This window comes from Anopheles maculipalpis, chromosome X (genome assembly GCF_943734695.1).
Source record: "Anopheles maculipalpis chromosome X, idAnoMacuDA_375_x, whole genome shotgun sequence".
Classification (NCBI taxonomy): domain Eukaryota; kingdom Metazoa; phylum Arthropoda; class Insecta; order Diptera; family Culicidae; genus Anopheles; species Anopheles maculipalpis.
In genome coordinates, this window is record NC_064870.1 from 9716147 (window position 1) to 9738194 (window position 22048).

The 22048-nt window shown below is 41.0% G+C and overlaps 5 protein-coding genes across 6 annotated transcripts in view; 3 read left to right on the forward strand and 2 right to left on the reverse strand.

Annotated features, from left to right (window-relative positions):
* Positions 1–22048, forward strand: part of LOC126561545 (probable 60S ribosomal protein L37-A) — a 450882-nt gene that overhangs the window by 344395 nt on the left and 84439 nt on the right. The window lies entirely within an intron of this gene.
* Positions 1–22048, forward strand: part of LOC126561695 (cecropin-B) — a 328190-nt gene that overhangs the window by 111598 nt on the left and 194544 nt on the right. The gene's annotated exons all lie outside the window — the stretch shown is intronic.
* Positions 1–22048, reverse strand: part of LOC126560212 (protein gurken-like) — a 473091-nt gene that overhangs the window by 40128 nt on the left and 410915 nt on the right. The gene's annotated exons all lie outside the window — the stretch shown is intronic.
* Positions 778–2029, reverse strand: LOC126559982 (max-like protein X). Its single transcript, XM_050216147.1, has 3 exons — positions 2020–2029; positions 1815–1940; positions 778–1376 (listed from the first exon to the last, which is right to left on the reverse strand). Exons 1-3 carry the CDS (start codon positions 2027–2029, stop codon positions 778–780), a joined length of 735 nt encoding a protein of 244 aa, XP_050072104.1.
* Positions 5801–15266, forward strand: LOC126568157 (RING finger protein unkempt homolog). The gene is made up of 12 exons (XM_050224588.1): positions 5801–5880; positions 6425–6634; positions 9913–10332; positions 10426–10628; positions 10704–10984; positions 11045–11332; positions 11779–11896; positions 11991–12125; positions 12209–12461; positions 12548–12899; positions 12993–13151; positions 15072–15266. The coding sequence occupies exons 1-12, from the start codon at positions 5816–5818 to the stop codon at positions 15264–15266; spliced, it is 2679 nt and encodes an 892-aa protein (XP_050080545.1). The 5' UTR covers positions 5801–5815.

Below are 22048 nucleotides of genomic sequence, written 5' to 3' on the forward strand. Positions count from 1 at the left end.
AATAGTTACTGTAGGGCAGATAGTGTATCGGAAATCGTGATTACTTTGAAATAGAAAAAATTTCTTCTGCCTCACACGCTATGAGATCCATTAAAAGCCCCACGTTAACAACCATTTTACACCTCTTAGCTATTTCCATCAATGTTGTTTTGCGGTTATCTAAGCTCTTACGGGCGGCCACTGCGTTTTGCTTCAGTTGTCAGCAAGTTCCTCCATTCAAAACACTAGAAGTCATCATCTAATCAACTGATAGCTATGAAATTCATCCATGGTTGGCCGAAACTGACAAAAATTTTAAATCATTTTTGTGCCGCAATCTATGCATCAGGACTACAGCTTATTTAAACACCTGTTGCGACCTATCACACATGACTATTAAGCTACGAAGTACCAATCAGATGCCGAGGTCGTTTAAATTTGGTAATTAAACAGAAAAATGCTAAGGAAACGTTTGCTACGTAGAATATTATCTATTTGCTTTGTGCTGTATATGTATAGGATACGTTAACATAAACCATTTTATATAGTACCCTTTTTCCCAGTAGATTTTCCTACCGCTTGCGGTTTAACATAACGACACCACGTGGTCTGGAAACACGTGACATTAAACGTTATAATGAATTTTAAAAAAACAATAAAAAAATCATTGCACAATGTAGTAGCTAATCAACAACTCTGATTAACTATTACAACCTAACCCTAAAAAAAGAATGGAACAAAAAATTACAATTACCGAATCCAGCGGTGTATAGTCGCGATCTCGTACAAACTCATCGATCAATTCATATCCCGGCTGCCCACCCTATCCTGCGCTACCTCCGCCGTAATGTTGGCCGTTATGTGGGCCAGCATCCGGTTTACCACGTCCCGCAACAGGTGCGGCTTACAGTGCTCCTCCAGCCACGGTATAACACCGGACGTAAGTTCCGCAAAGTCGTTCATCGGCAGCTGCTCGAACGTGACGAACATTTCGTCCATTATCGCTTTAAACACCTGAAACTTGATATCATCGCTCAGCCTTGCCTCCGTACGGCCCGGCGACGTTTGCTGGTGCTGCAGCATGTTTTCGTAATTCTTCTGTATGATGCGCAACGCCATCACCTCCTTCTGAAGCGAGGCCCGTTCCTCTTCGAGCTTTTTCTTGCTCTGCAGCAGATACCCGATGTAGTCGATCGATTTCTGCAGCACGGACGCTTTGCTAAGCTTGTAGCCGGACGCATCGGTTTGCTGGCAGGTCGGTACTAGCTCCTGGAGCGAATCGTAGCCCTTCTTAATTGCGTCCCGTCGCTTCTGTTCCGCTTGGGTGTGTGCCTCCCGTCGTCGTTCCTTGTAGCTCATCGTGCTACTTTTATTATCGCCCGAGTCTTCTTCGTCCTCTGAAAGGTTGAGATTTGTGTGCGTTAATGTGTGTGAGCGAAGTATTACTTTTAGCTGGAATCGCGTAAATTAACAGTAGTTAAAAATTAACCTTTATCGTTAAAAACTGCTCGCCATTGGCAACACGAAAGCATTGTAAATAACGATGGTTTAATTAAACACAGTCGTTAACGTGCCTTTGATTTGTGTTTGTGTTCTGCGAAAGTGAACTGAAAACAATTCGATTCTCGATCTATTTGTAGCGCCAATTCGGAGATGATGTACAAAAGAGATATGTTTTGAAGCTTACATACTGCTAGTTTTGGTACAACAAATACCATAACGTGTGATAATACCCTCTATTACCTAGGATTGTTGTAGGAGCTATAGATATTGGCCTAGTAAAACAATGAATCTTCTATGCAAACAGAAGCAAAGAGTATCGATGACGGAATTACCTGAATTGTGCGCAGATGAGGTCGGTGTGTGTATGCTACCCGCGCTCGAACACCGCGAGTACATTGTACGGTCCTTTTCCGGTGGGCTAGAAGGTTCCATCTTCATGTCCATCTCGTATTTGATACCTGTGAAATGCAAGTGGGAAGCAGTTCGTTTAAATGTCCGCTACGCTATGTTTTGTATGAAAAACCGGTGAGTGCTTACTGTCGTTCATTTGTGGTGCCGTGTTCTTGTGGGTCGGAACGATTCGAAGGATTTGGTTTGGTATTCCAGCTACTTCCGGTACGTGTAAATCACTCACACACAGCCACACTCTTTACCCGACCTTCGCAGCTCGTTCGCTGGTATGGGTGTTTGTGTAATGTTCCCAAAGCAATGATCTCACTGATTTGATTATTAGCGCTGACAACGACAACGACTGCGAGGGTAAAACGTAGTTCAAAGACGCATGATGACGGCGCCTTAAGGCTGATAAGACAAAACCAAAGCCACTAGTGTTTGAAAAAGAATGAGAAAAGGTGCTTAGTTGTAGCACAATTAAGGACTGATAAATGAACCCTCGCCCCATCTCACCCCTCCCCCCCTCCCTTCCATCTCCTACCCTCTTACATACCGTAGAATGCGGAACAGCTGTCGCGGACTTGGAACCCTTCCTAACTTCCTTCCTAGCCGCGCCTTGCCTAGCGCAACCGGCCACCGTATGTTTACTTTAGCCGTCCCTTTACAGCAGCTTTACGAACCGATCAATGATCGGGGCGAAAGCGAAAGAAGAACACCCCGCAAGCGACATTCGTACAATCGTCACACAAAATGCCTCGTATCAAATTCGCATGCAAATTTAGAATCGCACTGAAGCGTGGAAAGAAAAATAAACAAATGGTCCGTGGCTCTTTGTTTTGCTTCACTCAAGTATTGTGACAGCTGATCGATGTTGCACAACGTGTGTAGCATTATTATTTACATTACGTGCGGCATAGGGCGGTGTGCGTAAGTGCATTTCATCATTGCTCGAATCATCTTCATTGTTTGTAAGCGTAAATAATGCAAGAAAAATGCGTTTTTTTAATTATCGAAAGGGAATACAAATTGTTTCACGCACAAGGTTTATGCGTAGCTGAGGTGTGCCTGATGGAAAAGGCCCTTTGAGAACCAGCTTGTTTGATAGATGCATGGAAAGTGCAGTGGCAGAAATTGCATGCGGTCTAGTACAAACTTGTAGCGTTGGATTAACGCAAATTTTCAGAAAATTCTCACAGCATTGTTTCTACACAATTTGACAAGAGTTCGACTGTTTGAAAAATATGGCTAAAGAGTAATATAGGCCCTCAAGTTGCACACAGCAAACTCACATGCAAGTTCCACAGTCGCTTGTGAACAAGGCTGAGTAGGACATATTGAAAATATTAAAACTATTGGTTTATAAAATCCAAAAAAAATCCTATTTTAACTAGTTTTAATAAATTTTTAGTAATTCAATCAACTTTCTACTCAAATCATGTTTAAATATTATTTATTCCGTATATTGAGCCATTTAAATTAAAAAAAATTGACTCACTACAGAATTATATCAATTACAGTATGAACTGTCTCGTTTAAATGATGAAATAAGTTAGTGAAATGTTTTTATAAATTAGTCTTATACATAAGCTAGCTTTTGCGACACTTAACAATAATTTCAAACAACTTTCCTCATTTTAATAATGATTTATTTAAATAATATTTTTATGTCCTACGCATAATGGTCACAATCTACCGTGATTTTTCACACAAGCTTGCATGAGATGAATCCCGTACAACTTGAGGGCCTTTATTACTCTTTAGCCAAAAATATTGCTCTACTGCATTCACGGGCTGTCTGTGAGCCCTCATAAAAACTTCGATTCTTCCAGTTTCAAAAGTAAGCAAAGAACCGGAATCAGGCCGGCGTCACAGCATACTCCTGTGGGATTTGGACCATATGGAATTTGACAGACGACAGGTCGAAACCTAAAAATTTGTTCGGAAAAACATTCGAAAAAATCAGAACGATAGAGCTGTGCCACGAGCCTCAGCTCGGAAATTGCAGCGAATCACCACCTGTACATTATCCAGTGACAAACACTGTACATTACCAGAAAACGCTATTGACAAAATCTTTGCAAATCCGCCAACTAAGGTTCAAGTAAGGCAAATTTAAGCTAAAGAATAATAAAGGCCTACAAGTTGTACGGGATTCATCTCATGCAAACTTGTGTGAAAAATCACGGTAAATTGTGACCATTATGCGTAGGAAATAATTTTTTTATTTAAATAAATTATTATTAAAATGAGGAAAGTTATTTGAAATTATTTTTAAGTGTAGCAAAAGTTAGTTTATGTATAAGACTAAATTATAAAACCATTTGACTAACTCGTTTCATCATTTAAACGAGCCTGTTCATACTGTAATTGAAATAATTCTATAGTGAGTCAAATTCATTTTAAATGACTGTTTTATGTAAAAAGTAAATGATTTAAGTAGAAAGTTTTTTTTCTGACATAGTTTTAATAAGAAGCATAGTAACATAGCTTTTTATATTGTTTTCATAATAAAACTAGTCAAAATAAGATTTTTTGGATTTTAAAAACAAATAGTTTAAATATTTTCAATATGTGCTACTCAACCATGTTCACAAACGACTATGGAGCTTGCATGTGAGTGCGTTGCATGCAACTTGTGGGCCTATATTACTCTTTAGCCACGTTATTCTCTATAAACCCTTGCTATCGAACAGGCCCTTATAACGTCCCTTTACCGTTCCATCAGGCAACACCGCCACAAAAAGGCTTCGACCACGAAAGCCTTTTAATGGCACGCACACATTCACATGCATAACACACTCATACACGACAATAAGAAGCGAACAAACGCTGCGAGTGGTTTGCTCCGCTTTTGGGGAAGGCACGATTGAAAATCATACAGCATCATCATCATCCATCGCACGCGAAAGTTCGTGTCATTTGCAGCGTTAGTTTTCGACCGTGCGTACGGAGCGTCCGCGACGGCACGCTAGTACGTCGTTAAACACGAAATATTTCGATCCGAATTTTGTTTAGGGAAGGTTGCAATTTGTGAACTATTGTGGTGCAGTAAAAGTATTTCTTTGCCCGTGTTGTGTTGCGTCGTGTTTTCATCGTTGCGTGCTGCTGTGCCGAACATTTGCGTAAACGCACTTACGCCGTTACACCGTTACACTGTGTGGTTGTGTGGATTGACAAAGCAGCAAAAGAGGGAAAAAGGAATACGCATTTGTTTTTTTTTTTTCTTTCGCGGGCGTTATTTTGTGTAAATGCTGGAAACAACATCATCCAACAGTAGATACGCTACGTGCTGGTTCGTTGCGCTGTTGTGGCCTGTAAAGCTGTTGTGTGTCACCCGTACGCGAGGGCGTTCCGATTGACCGTGTGTGTGTGTGTGCACGCGCGCGGCTGCATTACACACGCAGCACACAAACAAACAAGCAACATAATAGAAACAAAAGAAAAGAAGGAAGAAAAACAGCGACATACTTTTTGTTTGTTTTTCGTTTGTTTTCTAATGCTCGGCAATGTTGATCATGTTGGTAAGGATGATGATGTGCTGCTGCAGATTGTCGAATGCTCCGATGTGACAAAGAAGCAGTGCGACGAGTGTTATTAGAAGAAGCATAAAAAGAAGACGCAGTGATCAGTTGCGACGACGAGTGTGTGCGTGCGTGTGTGTCCTACGGGGGCAATAATAGAGGCAACAACGCACAAGTGTGTTTCCCTTACCTCCCGCCTCCCCCAGCGCCCACCTTTCCCACCATTCCACCCACCCCCACCACAACCCGCATCCATCAAACATCAACCGTCGACCGAGACGTAAAAACGTGTAAAACGCAATTTTTGTGTGTGTATTCGCATGTGTTACCATGCGCTGAGTGAGAGCGACACACAGCGACGCAGCGAACGCATTTGCAACAAAGGATAAACAAACCATTACAAACAAGCAGGCAAAAACATGGCGTCAACTGATCCATCGAAATCATTGTTTACTACGCAAACGGAAAAACCGAACCATTATACGTAAGTAACAAAAGAAACAAACAAACAAACAAAAAAACAGCAAACGGGGAAGAAAAAGTCGCGTCTATGGGAAGAGTGCGTGTGTGCCACGGTGAAACATTCACCCAAGCCCAGCGGGTGGATGGAGGTGTGATTGTGTATGTATGTGTGTGTATGTGTGCATCGGGGAATGGAGACGTCGATAATGGCGACCACACGCGCGCACCCCATTGCAACATAGAAATCTTTACACACACACACATGCACTCGCACACACGCACACATACAAAAGCAACATATTCGAGAACATAGCGGAGACACAAAGCGCCAAAAAATTGTGCAAAATGTGTGTCCGCTGCATCCGTGGAGATGCATCTCCATCACCCTCCCACCCCACACAAACACACACATACCAATCCCGCTTTGTGTAATGCGATAAAACCGGATTTATTGCACATCATAAAAAAAGCTGTCTCTGTTTCTGTGTGTGCTTCCAATGTCTTCAAAATGCCACCCGAAACTAAATGACGCCTTTTTGTGTTAATGCTTTTCTCCGATTTTTCAGCTACCTAAAGGAATTTCGCGTCGAGCAGTGCCCCTCGTTTCTGCAGCACAAATGCAACCAGCATCGGCCGTTCGTGTGCTTCAATTGGCACTTTATGAATCAGCGGCGGCGTCGACCGGTACGCCGACGGGACGGTTCCTTCAACTACAGTGCGGACAATTACTGTCCCAAGTATGACGAAACGACCGGCATCTGCCCGGACGGGGACGAGTAAGTAAAGACGCACAGAAACACACGCACACACACACACCCGCGTGTGTGGCCGTGATGTCAACGTGACCTTCTCAAAAAAAGAAAAAAACCAATGCTAATAAAACAAAATTTATGCAACGGCAACAAGATGGGGGAACCTACCCAAGGATCAGCAAAATAGCCAAATGGGCTCCAAGCAAGCATCGTCGAGGATGAAAATGTCAAAGTAATGGAAGAACGCACGGACCGGACAGGTGACAAAATACGGGCCATTAAGACCCGTAGCGAGTAACTGACCGGGTGTAAGGGTGCTAGTATTAGCCGTGGAAACTCCGGAGTGGATTCATTCATCCATTTCGGCTCCGGAAGTTATCCGGATTTTACTCCGAAGTAATGCGGAGTTTGGTCCGGAGCAATACGGAGTTAATTCCGCAGTAATTCGTAGTTCATTCTGGAGTTAATTCCGGAGTTCAATCCGGTAAAATTGGAAGTAAACTCCGATATTAACTCCAGAGCGCACTGCGGAATCAACTGAAGGCAACCGGAGTGTCTACCACTGGTTGTTGAAAAATGCTGAGTTACTCCGATGTAATCTTCGGAATGTCTCAGAATCGAATAAATTCGACTCAGGGAATCTGCGGGAGGGTGACCTTAGGAGGTCGTTAACCAAAGAAGAAAGAAGGATATTAGGTAGCAAGTGTTAGGAGCGAGAGACTTCGAATAAACTAAACCATTTCACCTTTGGGACATTGGAAACTCTCAAGTCGATTCCAGGACGCTTTTTTATCTGAGGAGAACGGCACCCAAAGGACCACGCTGCGAACATGATAGCAATCGAGAGTAATTTTAGAGCACAGAAAACTGTCGTGGGCGAGCACATGCTGGAAATGGAAAATTTCTTTTCACCTTCAAAGCGGGTGGAAATTTATTTTCTTTTCTACCGATTCGAGTTGAACATCAATATGCAAACAACGTTTATGGTTTGTCTACATGATGGCGAACCAAAAATAAATTGATTGAAAACAACAGCGTTTTTTTGTGCCGTAATAGGTTCGCTACCATATGGGAAAACAAGGACAAATTGTTTTCCCAAAACACTTGTAGCAACGTAAAGGTAGAAAATATAAAAAGATTTTGCATTTCTATTGGCGCTTGTGTGATAACAAACAAATATTGTTGCGGTGGCGAATCGCCAATTATTACACCACACCAGTCGAATTTTAATGCGCAGTTTAGCAAAACTAAAATTTCACTTTGCTTCGTTCCAAACGACAAACCAATTTTTAATTATCTCGTTTATTTGGCACAAGCTCTTGGAAGTGTAGTTTGGAAGGTTGCGCTCGCGCGCGCGTGTGTGAGTCAAATCAGCAGTTAATGGCATGTGAAATTCAGGTTTTTCTTTCGATTATTGCGACGCGAACATCCAAATCCCATCCCCACACACACACACGCCTACCCCACATTCAACACCCTTTCCTCCCTTCACCAACTGCTCCGAACGCGTCTTATGCGCTCCAGCGCGCGCTCTATCTCTCTCTCTCCCTTCATCAGCTTACAACAGTGTGTCAAATGCTGGGCCGTGCGCGCGCGCGCCATCTTTGTTATTTTGTAAATTCACAATCTTTGTTTTGAGAGACGTAAATGTTTCCCTTCACCTTTTCCCTTTTTTTTATTTTTTTTATTACTCCATCACGCACACGCACAAATGTGTTACATAAAAAAAACACGTGCACATGGACACAAGCGCGTAGAGTGAGACCATTGTGCGTGTGTAACGTTCTAAACGTGTGGCTCTGTGCGTAAATGGCGTATCGGAGAACGTACCTGTGTGTGTATGTGCGTGCGCGTATGTGCGTGTACACAAGTGCAATTGTTTGTTGGCATGTGAAAACATATTACTGGCTGCTGCTACGCGTGTATGTGTGTACGAATGTTCGTGCCCTTCCGGCGAAATGCATTTCAAGAGCAAATGCATACAATGTTTATTGTGTTTATCACCAAGGTTATACAATAAACAAATAAACAAAAACGGTAAATAAAAGTTAGTACGGAAAAAATAACACACACAAAACTAAAATTTCTTCCGCTCAAGGCATACGGAACCAATGGATTTAAAATAAAACAATATTGATGTGCAAAAAACGAAACCCTTCGCTCCGCTCAACAATCAAACGCTGCTGAATAATATGTCCGCGACCGAGGAAGTTTCTTTCTTTTAGCTCTGATGTCAAGGTGTTTTCTGTCCAGGCCTCCGACGCCTGTGAGCAACACTTGTTGCGGTACGCGCCTTGCAAATTCCGATCGACCGATCGATTCCGATTGTTGGCAAACACACATGGTCACAGATCGCGAAAGCCAATACCCCAACCGTTATCTCCACCAATCAACCGGAATGGAATTCCATCAACAATCAACCAAAGTTTCGCAAACCCGTATTGCAAAAAGACACAATCAGATACGGCGAGAGGACAACCGAATGCACGGTGTATATACTAGCTGGTAACCAAACAAATGATAAGCGCGCGTTGTTCTGTAAAGTGTAAAACATGAACGATTCGCGAATCTGACGACGGCGTACGGGGGATCTTCCTGTCATCAATCAATCTAACACTGTGTCCGGTGTTTTGGACGTGTTTTCAGTGTTGTCACCGTATGATCTTCCCAGTGTCCTTTAATGCGTCTCGAGTATCTAGTTGTACCAAGCTAATCAAATCCCCATCCTCCCAGGGTGTCTCCCTGAGGATGCTGAAGGGCTGTTGCAGAATTAAGAATTCTGCAGAAAGTTAAGATCACTTCACTTCACACGGGGCAGGATCAGTAAGTCTAGTAAGCCACAAGATGGCACCTGCAAAACCTGGAAGAAGGGATTAGACTTGAAAAAATGCGAGGATCCAAAAGCTGGTTGTGAAATGATCTTAACGATCCTTGGTTATTATCACTCTAGCCAACCTGGCTCGTCCAACCCTCCGTAGAGGTTGTCAAATAAGAGACAAACAATTGCAGAGCTATAGAGCTGTTTTATGACTCCATGGAGTCTTGCGAACCAAGAGTTGGCGATACTGACAGGAATGTCTTAAAAAGACGAAAGTCTTATCCTTGGAAGTCAAGGAAAAATGAGGCACATAAGTTTATACTAACCATGCAAAAAGCAAGATTCGTTGGACGTTTATGGATAGAGAAGGAGAATGATCTGTACAAGCATAAAACTAGAAATCACCCGATGAAAACCAAACCCTAACGATATTTGAACGCAATCTTCAATTACTTAAAAACATCTCTATGCTCTTCAATTTCAGCTGCCCATTCCTTCACCGTACAGCGGGCGATACCGAACGGCGGTATCATCTGCGCTACTACAAAACATGCATGTGCGTACATGATACCGATGCGCGCGGTTACTGCGTAAAGAATGGGCACCATTGCGCATTTGCACACGGCATCCATGACCAGAGGCCACCGGTGTACGATATTAAGGAGCTGGAAGCGCTCCAGAACGTGGAGGATCCGGGCGAAGGGCTGAACGGACCGAACGTGCTCGACAAGGAGCGCAATCTGATGAACGAGGACCCAAAATGGCAGGATACGAACTATGTGCTGGCGCACTACAAGACGGAACCGTGCAAGCGTCCGCCGCGTCTATGCCGCCAGGGGTACGCCTGTCCGCAGTTTCACAACAGCAAGGACAAACGGCGCAGTCCGAGAAAGTTCAAGTATCGGTAGGGGTTTGGTTTTCCTTTGTTGGACGCAAGCAAAAGCGTCAGCTTTGTGGAGAATGTTTCGGTCATTAATGCGTTTCCCCTCGGTTGCAGATCAACACCGTGCCCGAACGTGAAGCATGGTGAGGAGTGGGGCGAACCGGCAAACTGTGAGGCCGGCGATAACTGTCAGTACTGTCATACGCGCACCGAGCAGCAATTTCATCCGGAAATCTACAAATCGACCAAGTGTAACGATGTTCAGCAGGCAGGCTACTGTCCCCGTTCGGTGTTCTGTGCGTTCGCGCACGTTGAGCGTAAGTTGGTGTGGAATGCTAGATTTGTGTTTCGAAAATTGAACTGTGTTTTTTTGTGCTTTTTGCTACTTACAGCCTACATCGTTATGGAGGAAGATTCGCAAACAATTGCACTCTCGGACATGCGCTCGTCCGTACTTTCGTCGTCTGATGGTGGTGCCGGTGGTGGTGGTCCAGGTGGTGGGGGCGGTGGCAATGGTGCTGGTGGTGGTGGAAATGGTGGCAATGTACCCGGTGGCGGTGGTGGTGTTATTGCACCCGGCGTTCTTGGTGGAAATGGTGGCGGTGTTCCTGGAGGACCGCTAGTGTCGGCTGTAGTCGGTTCGGGCAGTAAAAAGGATGCCCACGATTTAACGGTAAGCGAATCGGAGGTGATGTTTCGTCTTCCATCCGGACAGTGTGTCTAATTCGAGTAGAATTTTTCCTACTTCCAGCTACTGCCGAATGGCAGTGCCGAGAGCAGCGAATCGGCCAGCACTAGCAGCCTCGGCTCGAACAACAGCTCGCACAACAAAGCGCCTGGATCGCATCTGCAGCAACAGAAGCACAATGCGACGCTGATCGGTAACGGGCACAACGCGGCCAACCCACTCAGCGGGTTGGGTTTACTGAGCAATGGTGGACCGACCGGCGTCAACAGTGGTAGCGCTAACACTGGCTCAATACTGTCGAGCCTTGACTTTAGTCAGGATTTACCGAAACAGGTATGCTCTAGCTTGCGCTTACGATTTAAAGGGTTTTCGCGGATTTTATTGACTCGTTCAGGGAATTATAAAATCTTTCGAGCATATTATTAACTCGTTCGGATGATTTTGTTGATTTGATCGGCACTGCTTTTGACATGATTTCTGACAATTCTGTCAAACGATCCAATGACAACCGAAATCCGATCAATTCTATATCTCATGGGACGGGATTACCTCTCATAATGATGTCACGACTATTTACTCTTTGGGAGTGAGTTTAATAATAACGTTTCCCAAAGGAGTTTAAAACTCTTTGCGATTCGAGTCCCTCTGGCGACATTAACACCATACCTAGGTTACTGGCTCACACTTCTAGGTTGTGCATTGTGGTTTGAAGGGTCGGCCATGTTGTTGCTGGGAAACGCCTTAGTTGATCTAATTAGAAACACTTCTTCTTCTCACAGATGGTTTCGATGGACCACGAGCTGTCAATACATCCGCTAGAACGCGAACATCAGAAGCGCGTTGCGTGCTTGACTTTCAACATGTTCGGTGTAGAATCGCCACTCGATGGTGGAATGTGTAAGTAGTGGGTGCTGCTGCAGTATGCATACTCTATTGACTGAATGATTAATTCGCGCTTTTTGCGTTCCAAATTCCTTATCTGACCATTTAGACGATCTAGCCAGAAGGCAAGACAATATGCACGGGCTTGAGAATTCGATGTCCGGTTTGATGTCCTCGGGTCTGTTACCGAGCAGTTCGGCACCCGTCAACATTCCAGGCTCATCGATGGGTAACTCAATTTCTGGTAAGAAGCCTTCCCGTTTTACAAAACGAATCACCTACTAACGGTAGGCGTTCTCCCTCTCTCTCTTTATCTCTCCCCGCCAGGCATTCTGCAAGGCACATCCGCACCGGTAAACATTCCTGGCAGCTCACTCGGTCACAACTTTAGTCCGTCGTCCCATTCGAACCTGTTCGGTTTGCACGATCCCTTCGGGGCGCATCACATAGGGAGCGGTTCGGCACCGAAGCTCAGCAACAATTCGTACGGCCACAACCATACCGACAATTTCTTCTTCCACTCGAACAACATCATCTCGCCCGTGCTCGGTGACGGGCTATCTGCTAGCCCTGAAATAAGGTACGTTTGGTAGTCTGGTGTCTCCGTTCGACCATACGAACTGGTTTCATATCTTCCATTTGTTTTTGCTCTCGCTTCCCGTGCAGAAGAATGTCCGATCTGAATCCGCTCAGCAGTGAGCTAAGCAGTAACACAACGAATTTGCTGTTTGCCGATAATCAACATCACCAGGCACAGCAGCAGGCCCAGCAGCAGGCGCAACAACCACAGCAGCAACAGCAGCAACAGCATCATTTACACCACCAGGCGCAACAATCGCAACAGCCTCCCTCACAACAGCAGCAGCAACAGCAACAACAGCAGCAAGTTCAAAAACAGCAACAAGTTCCACAGCAGCAGCAACAGCAGCAACAGGTGATCAATTGGGAAGAGCGCGTCCTACAGGCAACGACCGCTTGCGAAGCATGGAAAGCACAAATGGAGGAAAGTAATCGCAAGGTAAGGTGCTTCGGGTCTTGCATTCTGATGTTCGCATGTACTGCAATACAAAACAAACAAAAAAACACTCCCTTTTTTCACCATCCCAACCAGACGGCTATTGCGGAGCAGCAACGCGATGAAGCACTATCGCACGTGAAAGCACTGACGGAAAAGCTGGAACAGATGAAAATATCCGGCAATGGATGCCCAACGAACTATCGTTCGTGCGATCTGCGCGGTATGCCGCTGGCCAAATTGAAAAGCATTCAGGTACGTGAAGATTCGCGCGGGCAAAGCTCTCTTAACCTTACCGAGCAATACACCGTCTGATGTGATTTCGTGTAACAGTATTCCGGTTGATGTTGATTTTGTGTTATCTGCCCTGTCCTAAAGCTTTTCATTTCCATCATTATCTCGGAACATCAGCACGATTTCATGCCAAAATGGTCAACCTCCAACTAACCTAATGTACCTTGCAATCTTAGATCTTTAAGAACAGGGCGCTCCTCTGCCAAGTGGACACAATATATTAAGGACAGTTTAAGGACAGCTTCCGACTCCATCTCCTTGGCTTTGCTTACACTTGAAATTTAAAAAAATTCGGTTTTGGAGACCATATTCTGTCCTGATTTAAGTCACCTCTACGGTGGATCATATAAGGCCAGAGTAGATAATATTTTTCCCGATTCTTTTGTCACCAAATCCGGTGGCAGGGCCCCTACTTTTTCTATTATACGCAGACGACGTCAACATTTTTTTATGGGACAAAATTGTCCCATACGTTATGTAAACATATTTTTACATGTTTATTATTACCTAAGGATTTCTTGTGGTAAAATAATGCCTAAACATCGTAATTAGGTATAATAAACCTTTGTGAGCAACTCAATCAATAATAAAAAAATCGAATTGAGGTAATCGTTTGATCGTTTCAACTGCCCAACCAAAGAAATCAAGGCCAGTTTTCTTTACACTAATATAAAATTATAGGACTGTTAGTGATGAACGCTTATAATTATTCCTTACAGGGTTGAACGACAGTAAATCTAGGCTTGGAACTTTAAATAATTTAAACAATCAAGTTATAAGTAGGGATTTTATGGTAATAAAACAAATCTTTTATTCTAAGCTGTTTCGGTCTACGCGGGCATCTGTGACTCCCTTTAGAAACATTACAAAAATTCGATGTCAATACGGCTTTCTAAAGCAAAAGGAACGTCTAGATTAGTTATTCAAAGTATCTATAACACATCTTTAGGTTTCCAAATAATACATTGTTTCATCTGAACCCGGCTCGCATGAAACGCATACGTACGAAACACTTTTAGTAATTTTTTTTGTATACTGGTCTATTGCATGTGAAGCGTTCGTTAGCACATTTGCTCTCGTGACAAAACATTTGAACCTGGCAGTGCCGACGAGAACATTCAGCGCCTGACATAGGCAAGTTAGCGTTAGCGCTCTTACTTTCAGCTTACGCTTTGGCAAGTTCTTCGCCTAGCTAGAAAAGAAAATCGCGTCTAGATATCTTTTCTTTTGTAAGTTCTTTGTACCAGAACTAAGCATTGATTCCCGCCAAATCCAGAATATTAAAATTTGAATAAACAGGTCACCTTCTACTAACACTTTTCACGGAGTACTTTCTACACATTTGGTCAACTACATCCACTCCGTACTTGATCGAGTGGTATAAAGACACAGTTTCAGGCTTTGATTTTCTATGTCCTAAGTGCACCAGGCAAACTGGTTGCGCGGGAGTTGGGAGAGCATACATAGCGACCAAGCAAGCCGGCAAGTTGAAACGTGCAGGCTACTTGTTTGGATCTATGGATTGTGCTGGGGATCCAAAAATACGGCCAAAAATTTCAATAGGTTGTCACGACGGCAATCGAAATAACACACCTTTTTCGAATGCGATGGGACAAAAAAGTCCCATCGGCGTTTCTAGTGTTAAATTCCCTGAACTGTTGCTGGATCCGTTCGATACTTAAAAATCCGTCGGTACTTTGGTTGTCTACCGGGCGAAACCGGTTATGCTTCGCTCACTCCTACGAGCACTTTCGGCTTCGTACCTTCTATTCGACTACAACGTCCCCGTCCCGACCCAGTGGAAACCAAATTAACATCAATAAATGCAAATAATAATAAATTATAATAGCAAACCAATTTCTTTCCGTTTGTTGTTTGCAGGCGAAACTGCGGGAGGAAATTGAAGAGGTGGAAATAGTATTATACCAAGAGACGGCCAACAAGTGTATGAAATGTGAGGAAAAGAATCGCTCGGTAACGCTCGTACCGTGCAATCACTATGTCGTCTGTGATACGTGCGCCACAACACAGCGCGAGTGTCCTTACTGTCAGACGCCGGTAACGCCAAAGGCGTAAAATATCCCCGATATCCCGACCCGATTACAGCAGTGTGCAGCAGATCCACATATGTTGATTGGCCATGTAGTGACAAAAACAAAACGTATATTTACGACCATGTAGCTCTAGCGTCATCTAAGCTACAGGAATGAAAGGGCGAGTGGGGGAGAGCGAAAAGGTGGGGTTTGAGATGGAAGAGTAATAGAGGGGTATCAGTACTGGCACGCGCACTTCGCATATGTTGTGAGTTTTAAAATATTTGTTTTTTATCGTTTATTTATTTAGGCTTTAAGCCTCCGAGACTACATTCGTATCTAGTTTCAGAATAATTTATCTGTTTCTGTGTGTGTGCGTGTTTGAAATTAGTCTGTCAACACTTTCAAATGAATTCAAATTTGTGTGATTTTGTTTTATTTCATACATATTTATTAAAAAAGTGAGTAAACACAGCTACAGGAATTTCAGGTGGTTGTGGTTTTTAAAATGTAATGTGGTAATTTTTTTTTTACCTTCAAAAATTTTTGTCTTGTCGTCGTACTAAATTAAACAAATTTTAATAATTTTTGTTGTCTCGCTATCTCTTAACCGTCTCACCGAGCTCTCAATCACACCCCCATCAGCCCGCAGAAGAAAGAATTAGTAAGAAGAAAAGAAGCAAAAAAAACGGAGCAAACATTAACGTTATTATTTTGCACCTGCGCCACTGAGCAAAACAAAAAATCGGAAGTACACCGATAACTAATCAGATCATTACGAAGCAAAGCAAAAATCCGACATTGATATATGACGTACATGTTTTAAAAACAAATATTCCAGTATGATACTTTAAGGGAGGGGTCAACTAAGATATATACTCTATATATTTACCTTCGAGTTTATGGAAAAGAAAGATCATAACATTATGACAAGAAGTAGCATTAGCGAGACAGTGCATGATTAAGAAAATTATGAAAGAGATAGAGGTAGAGAATATGCGCAGTGAATAATTCCGATCGAGGGTTTTTTTTTATTATTTATCTCTAAGTAAGTGTGTTCTAAATGTTTTTTTTTCTTCTGCGGATTTGCCGTAAAGGAATCTGTACATCAGAACAGAGAAGACGTAGAAAGCCCAGCGATGATTAGCGATAAAAAAACAAACAAAATCAGAATTTTAGAGAGCGCAAAAAAAAAAAAAACAAAAAATTGCGTCTCACTTAAACGGGCACGCTAAATTTAAATAATTCAATCGCTTTTTAGCCTACGTTACAAGCTTTTTCCACATACGAAACCGGTTAGTATGTGCTCGAATAGAAATCCATCACGAACGAAAGGAAGCGAGTGTTAAGTGTATAGTTGCAAGCGAAGCAAAAAACGAAACAAAACAAAATGTTCCAGCAAAATGCGACAAAAAGTAATAAGGGGGGGGGGGGGGGGGGGGGGCGACAAATCGACAAAAACAAAATGAAGTATGCAAATTTATTTAGCGCTTAATCAGAAATGGGTGAAAGGAAGAAGAAGGAACAGAGCTAAAAAATGGAATGTTAAACAAGCATGCAACAAAAATTAAAACTGTAGCAATTTCGATACGTATGTGTGTGTGTACTGTAACGATATTTATATGTGTATGCGACGATGAACAATCACACGGATAATTCTTAATTTATGAGGTTAGCAAAACAAATATTTCCACAAATATGTGCAAAAAAAAGGTATTCAAAGGCGATGAAACATTTTCGGTTGTTACTGTACGGCTGTCAGCACGGCAAATCTTTATACCATTACAGACGCTTAAAATTATTTAAATTCTATATAGGTGTAATCGATAATTAGTAGCCGGCCTTTTTTGCTCTAGTGCGTCTTTATGTTTTAGCCTATCGTTTTTTTTTTTAGTTCATAACATCTATTTAACGTGCGCGAAATCGTATGCGAGATAGATTGCGTGCATGACAGACAGACTGTGAAATTGGTACCGATTATATACAAGCAACAAAAATGATAAAAAATACCTAATCGAAAGAAACAAAACACAAGCCAGATGCAAAAAGTGTGTCAATTCGGATCTCATCCTTCACGCAACATCACGTATGATTTTTTTTTGTCTCGCTTACTAATGGTTATTGGTAGCTGCCATTACCTAATTGGAAGGGATAATAGAATCGAAGCAATAGGCTTGCTCATAAATAAATACTTGCGTTTATAAAATTTAATAGTAAAATTTACGTTTCGTACGGTTTTAGTTGCATATGTTTTTTGGCATATTTTTTATATTTTTTTTTTTTGTAAGATCTTCGCCAATCCGCACTTACATATATAGAACGATACAAAAAAAAACAATGTAGTTTACAATATTTGTAGCTCCCCTGCTTTTTTATGCAAATGTATTATTCCCTTTTATGCCAAGGGGATGCCGGATGAAGTGCATTTCGTAGCAGGTTTTTAGGATAGACAGGAAGAGTAAAATCTCACATTAGGCTGATAAAACATATAACTGTGCGTGTGACAGCTAGTTGCATCCGTTTTAGAAACACATGCTAGTAGTGGAAGGCTTCACGAATATAAAACTGACGTCGTCATGCTTCAAGCAATGTGCCGTTCGAAATTGCGACTCCGTGTTGTTCACTTTAAACTTCGCATTGTTGTAAACATGTTGACAGTTGTGAATGTTTTTTTTTTTTGGTAAACTACCTTTATCGAATGCCCCTTCCCCTGAAGAAAGTGCAACATTTAATGGCAACTGTACAGCAGATACAGCAATCGAATAGATTTGCTGAGAGTAAAGTCAAAGCGAATTTTCAAACCCCCGTGCATGAATGGATGGATGGATAGCTTAATTGCGTATTATTACTACTGTTTTACAATTGACATTTATTATAATTCTTATTCTAATCATATACATATATTTTTTTTTGTGTATTGACGGGGAACTGTGTGGAGGAGCGCCGCGCTCGCTGTAGATGATAGTGATAATTTCTTCTTTTGATATATGAGATAGCTATTACAACAAAAAAAAGCAAGCACATAACATTCTTGTACGTTTCTACGTCCCATAGCGAGAGAAAGAGAGATAGAGGAAGATAGAAACGGAGAGAGAGAAAGAGAGAGAAAGCAAAAGAGAAACAGAGATTGTGAAAAAGATTGTGAAAGAGAAAGAAAAGAAGGCGTAAGAAGAGCAGTTTTACAATTATAATCAGTGTCAACATCATCAACACCATGATGATGAAACACATTAATTTTTTAGGTATTTAAACAAATTATTATTCCATATGCATACCACTACTACAGCAAAAAATGAAACAAAGACGTTTCTAAACAGCATTAAAGTTGTAAATTTCCCGCAAGTCCAAGAACAAAACTTTTTTATGTTTCTTCTGAAAGGTGTACCAGAAAACCAAACCAAAAAACACGCGCGATAGAAAGAATAGCAAGGTGGCGAGGTAGATACAAAAAGAAAAAAAGAAAAACCCGAATGAATAACAATAAACCCAACAGGAAAGAAGAAACTAAATTACAAAGCTAAACAAAAGAGAAAAAGAAAATGAAATTATACCAATACTCATACTACGCAGAATTGCACTCTGATTAATTGAATAAGAAGAAGAAAAGAAAAAAAACTGAATGTTAAAAAAAGACGTATATTTTCGATAACCTTTTTACCGAGCAAAACTTTATCTACAGTGTAATACTATGAACAAAATAGCAACGGGGAAAAGAGTATATAAATCAGAAACAAATTTACATGGCGTAAGGCGATGGGAAGTGGATAGAACAGGCATTTGTGTGTGTGTGTGTTTGTGTGAAGGTACAAGGGGAAACAGTAAGCAACAAGGCAATTTAAGTAATAGTCTCTAAAAATAAAAAAAATAAAAACCCACAGGAAACAAATTACTGTGCGCGCAAATGAAACAGAAACAGAACAAACAACCACACTTTTCCAATAACAGTACGTAACTAAAGTCTTTGGCACAAAATAAAGGGCATAACGAAATACGTATATACCGCAAAATTCTCTTAAAGCGCAATGCAAAACGCAAAAATAAGAAAACATACTTTATCAGAAACGTCGTAAACACCTTTTTATTCTTTTCTGTGAATTAAATCAGTAACTTATTTCAGCATTACAATACAGATTGGTTTCTATTTTATTGTTTTATCATGACTTTTTATTTATTTATTTTTAGGAATTGGTGTTGTGTATTTTTGTTCCTTTTAATTTTATTCTAAACATTTTTTTCAGTGCTTCAGAGTAATACCAAACGCAATGGAAATTGGGCACAAGGTGAAATGAGCAACTATTAGAGGAAGTTATATTTTGTACTGGAAGACAAAGATTTTAAGAAGTAATATTCGTACACACAAGTGTATATTATTGTGTATTTTATTTTGCTACCTATGTATAGCCGTTACGTGTTGCTTTACGTCTCGGTTCGGGCTTACTTCTAGTACTATTACTACTTTTACAAAAAAACAATGGTACAGTTCTGCGAAACCAATCACACACCCGAGAAAACCGGCATCAGAAAAGAGAGTAAAATCAACAGTGTACGTACATGTAAAAGTAGAAATTTTTGCCTCCTATATGTAAGCGAAAAGAAAAGTGACCGTCGCCCGACCTCCTCACCCCCCCCCCCCCCCCCTCCACAACCAAGTAAGTGACCAGAACAATTGGTTGCCGCCTCTCCCGCTCTAGCATACGATCCTGTGCGCGCACAAATGTCACAAAATGTTGTCCTGACAAATGAAAACTTTCCTATGACACAAACTTGAATAAAAAAGATAACCCACCGTTTTGTGAAAAATGTTACTACTGTCACCCTCTCCCTCAAACACCCCCTCCTCGCCTTCCCTCACCTGTTAAACAAGAGTAAAACAGGACGGCTTAACAGGATTCTAGAGACGGGGTTGAAGAAGAAAACTAATTAAAAACAAAACAACAACAAATCAGGTATAATGTAAGTAAGAAGAATATTGAAGCGAGATGCAAAAAACAAAAAAAAACAATATGATTTTGTTTTTTTTTTTATCGAAGTCTTTTAATTTAATTGGCAATTTGGTTGGCCTTCTGCGTTCGATTTATAACAACCGAAACAAAGGACTAGCAGCTAATGAAGCGTCCCGCCTGGTGCCCCTGTCTGGGCCAAAGGAAACGAAAACACACAGTATACAGACACTAATATGTTTGGTTGCTCTCCTCCACCCCTGTGTACGCTTGTTTACTGTACAAAGTTCAATACTTCACCGACTATACTATTACGCGGAAGGGCTTTTATCTGTCAAAACAGTTGTTAGCAGTAGTGCACTATGGCACCACCTTTGGTCAATTACTGATGCTGACAAATGGTTCAATCACTAGAATACGGGCAAATCAACAAGAAAAACCGTTTTTGTTTTTATTTCTTAAAACAAACACCTGTAGATTTGTTGATGGCACAATCGCACCGTGTTGTTGGCCTGATTGCCAAAATCAATCTAGGAAAGAAAAAAAAAAAGAAACAAAGTGAAATATGCGAACGTTTAAAATAGAAAAGAAAAGGTTGACAAAAGTGACTGATTCTCCTTATTCTCCTCTCTCCACACCCTTACCACCTCATCCCCTAAGAGTGCTAGTTGAACAGATTTGTACGCTAGCGTTGGCCGTAAATATCTATTTAAAAAAGAAACATACACACACACACGGAGCGTTTATTGAAACATTAGAAGCAAACAACAAATTGATCTCTACAATTAATAAGTGGAGCGTATTAAATATATTCTAGCTTTATCTGTATAATATTGATCATTTATGCAAGCATTCTCATATTTGTAAAAAACAACAACAATGTTTGTTGTTCTCTCACCTATTAAATCGTATCTTTAGGGTATATATATATACATTACAAAGAGATAAAATAAATTACATCATAATAGTTATGAACATACAAAAAATACAACACAAGAAAACATGCAATACAAAGATAGGAGAACAAATTCTGAGTGATCAGCATACTGTTGGTATTATACATATTATATATATTATATAAAAATATAAATCGAGATACTAACAAAAATCAGCAAAGTGTATGTGCGTTGGAGCGAATACATTGATGTGTTGTTTTGGTTTAAAATTTAGTCACTTTTGATCCTGTAGTTAACGCTACAATATTTAAAATGAAAAACCAAGCAAAAGTACAGTAAAACATTAAAAACAAGTGAAAAAAAGCATAGTGAGCAAAAGTAACACAAATTCCCTGCTTTTTGAACACTAATTTTATGCAATAACGTAAAAAAAAAATGCATAACAACCTCATTCATCATCAGGTTCAGCGCGTTAAAGCAGCCGTAGAAAGCATTGCATATATTATATTGTAGGGTTTCAAGCTCCAAATTATTATAATTTTTTTGCATTTAAAACACAACAAATAGAAAGCCATTGCTATTCGTTTGTCTTCTTTTTTTCGGCTTTGCAATTCCACAACCCTCATCTAAACACTGAAAAAAAGCACTCGAACTAGTAGAAGACATAAGACAATGAAAATGGAAGGATAAGAAAACAATAGTGCAGTGAAGATTCAAATGAAGAAGAAACAAAAAAAATATTGCAAATAAAGAAGAAAGCCCTATATTCTTACAAAAATAAAAGAAAACCCTAAAATCATATAAATGTAATTAAATGCAACCAGTGGGAGAAAATAATGAACGACAAAAAAGGAAAATCCAATTAGAATATGAAATTATATGATTGAACACATTTCCATTAACTCTCTATTATATTATATTTGAATCACAGACAGATAGGTGAGACGAAAGAAGTGAAGCTATGAGAGAAAACATGAAACAAGAAGCAA